This window comes from Myotis brandtii, unplaced genomic scaffold (genome assembly GCF_000412655.1).
Source record: "Myotis brandtii unplaced genomic scaffold, ASM41265v1 scaffold170, whole genome shotgun sequence".
Lineage (NCBI taxonomy): Eukaryota > Metazoa > Chordata > Mammalia > Chiroptera > Vespertilionidae > Myotis > Myotis brandtii.
Window position 1 is genome coordinate 373,699 of NW_005356260.1, and position 361 is coordinate 374,059.

General features: G+C 67.3%; 1 protein-coding gene across 1 annotated transcript in view; it reads right to left on the reverse strand.

Moving 5' to 3' along the window:
- ADAMTS15 (ADAM metallopeptidase with thrombospondin type 1 motif, 15) overlaps window positions 1–361 on the reverse strand; it is a 27,312-nt gene that overhangs the window by 24,171 nt on the left and 2,780 nt on the right. The window contains exon 2 of the mRNA XM_014537046.1: window positions 3–357. Within this exon, the coding sequence (XP_014392532.1) occupies window positions 3–357 (355 nt within the window). The remainder of the gene's footprint in view (window positions 1–2; window positions 358–361) is intronic.

The following is a 361-nucleotide window of genomic DNA, read 5'->3' on the forward strand; positions in this document are numbered from 1 at the left end:
GCTGGCGTTGGGCAGCGGGCTAATGACATACTCCACGCCTCGGTAACCGAAGGCTCCGCGCAGCCCCCCGCACAGGCTCACGGCCGCGAACGAATCCGGCTCGGCGTTCACGTCCCCCGAGTAAAAGCAACGTCGCAGGTCCGGGGAGTTCGCGGGGAGCCCCTGGAGCGGGACCCCCAGATGCTCAGTGGCGAAGGCGGGCGCCAGGAACTGGGCATCCGGTGTCAGGTGGAGGTAAAAGTCCTCCTGAAACGCCGTGATCTGAAAAATGAGCCCCTGAGCCCCGGGGTCCTCGGGGCCCCGCCGGTAGTACTGGCGGCCGTTGATGTCCGGGTCCAGCAGGATGGGCACCACCACCTCC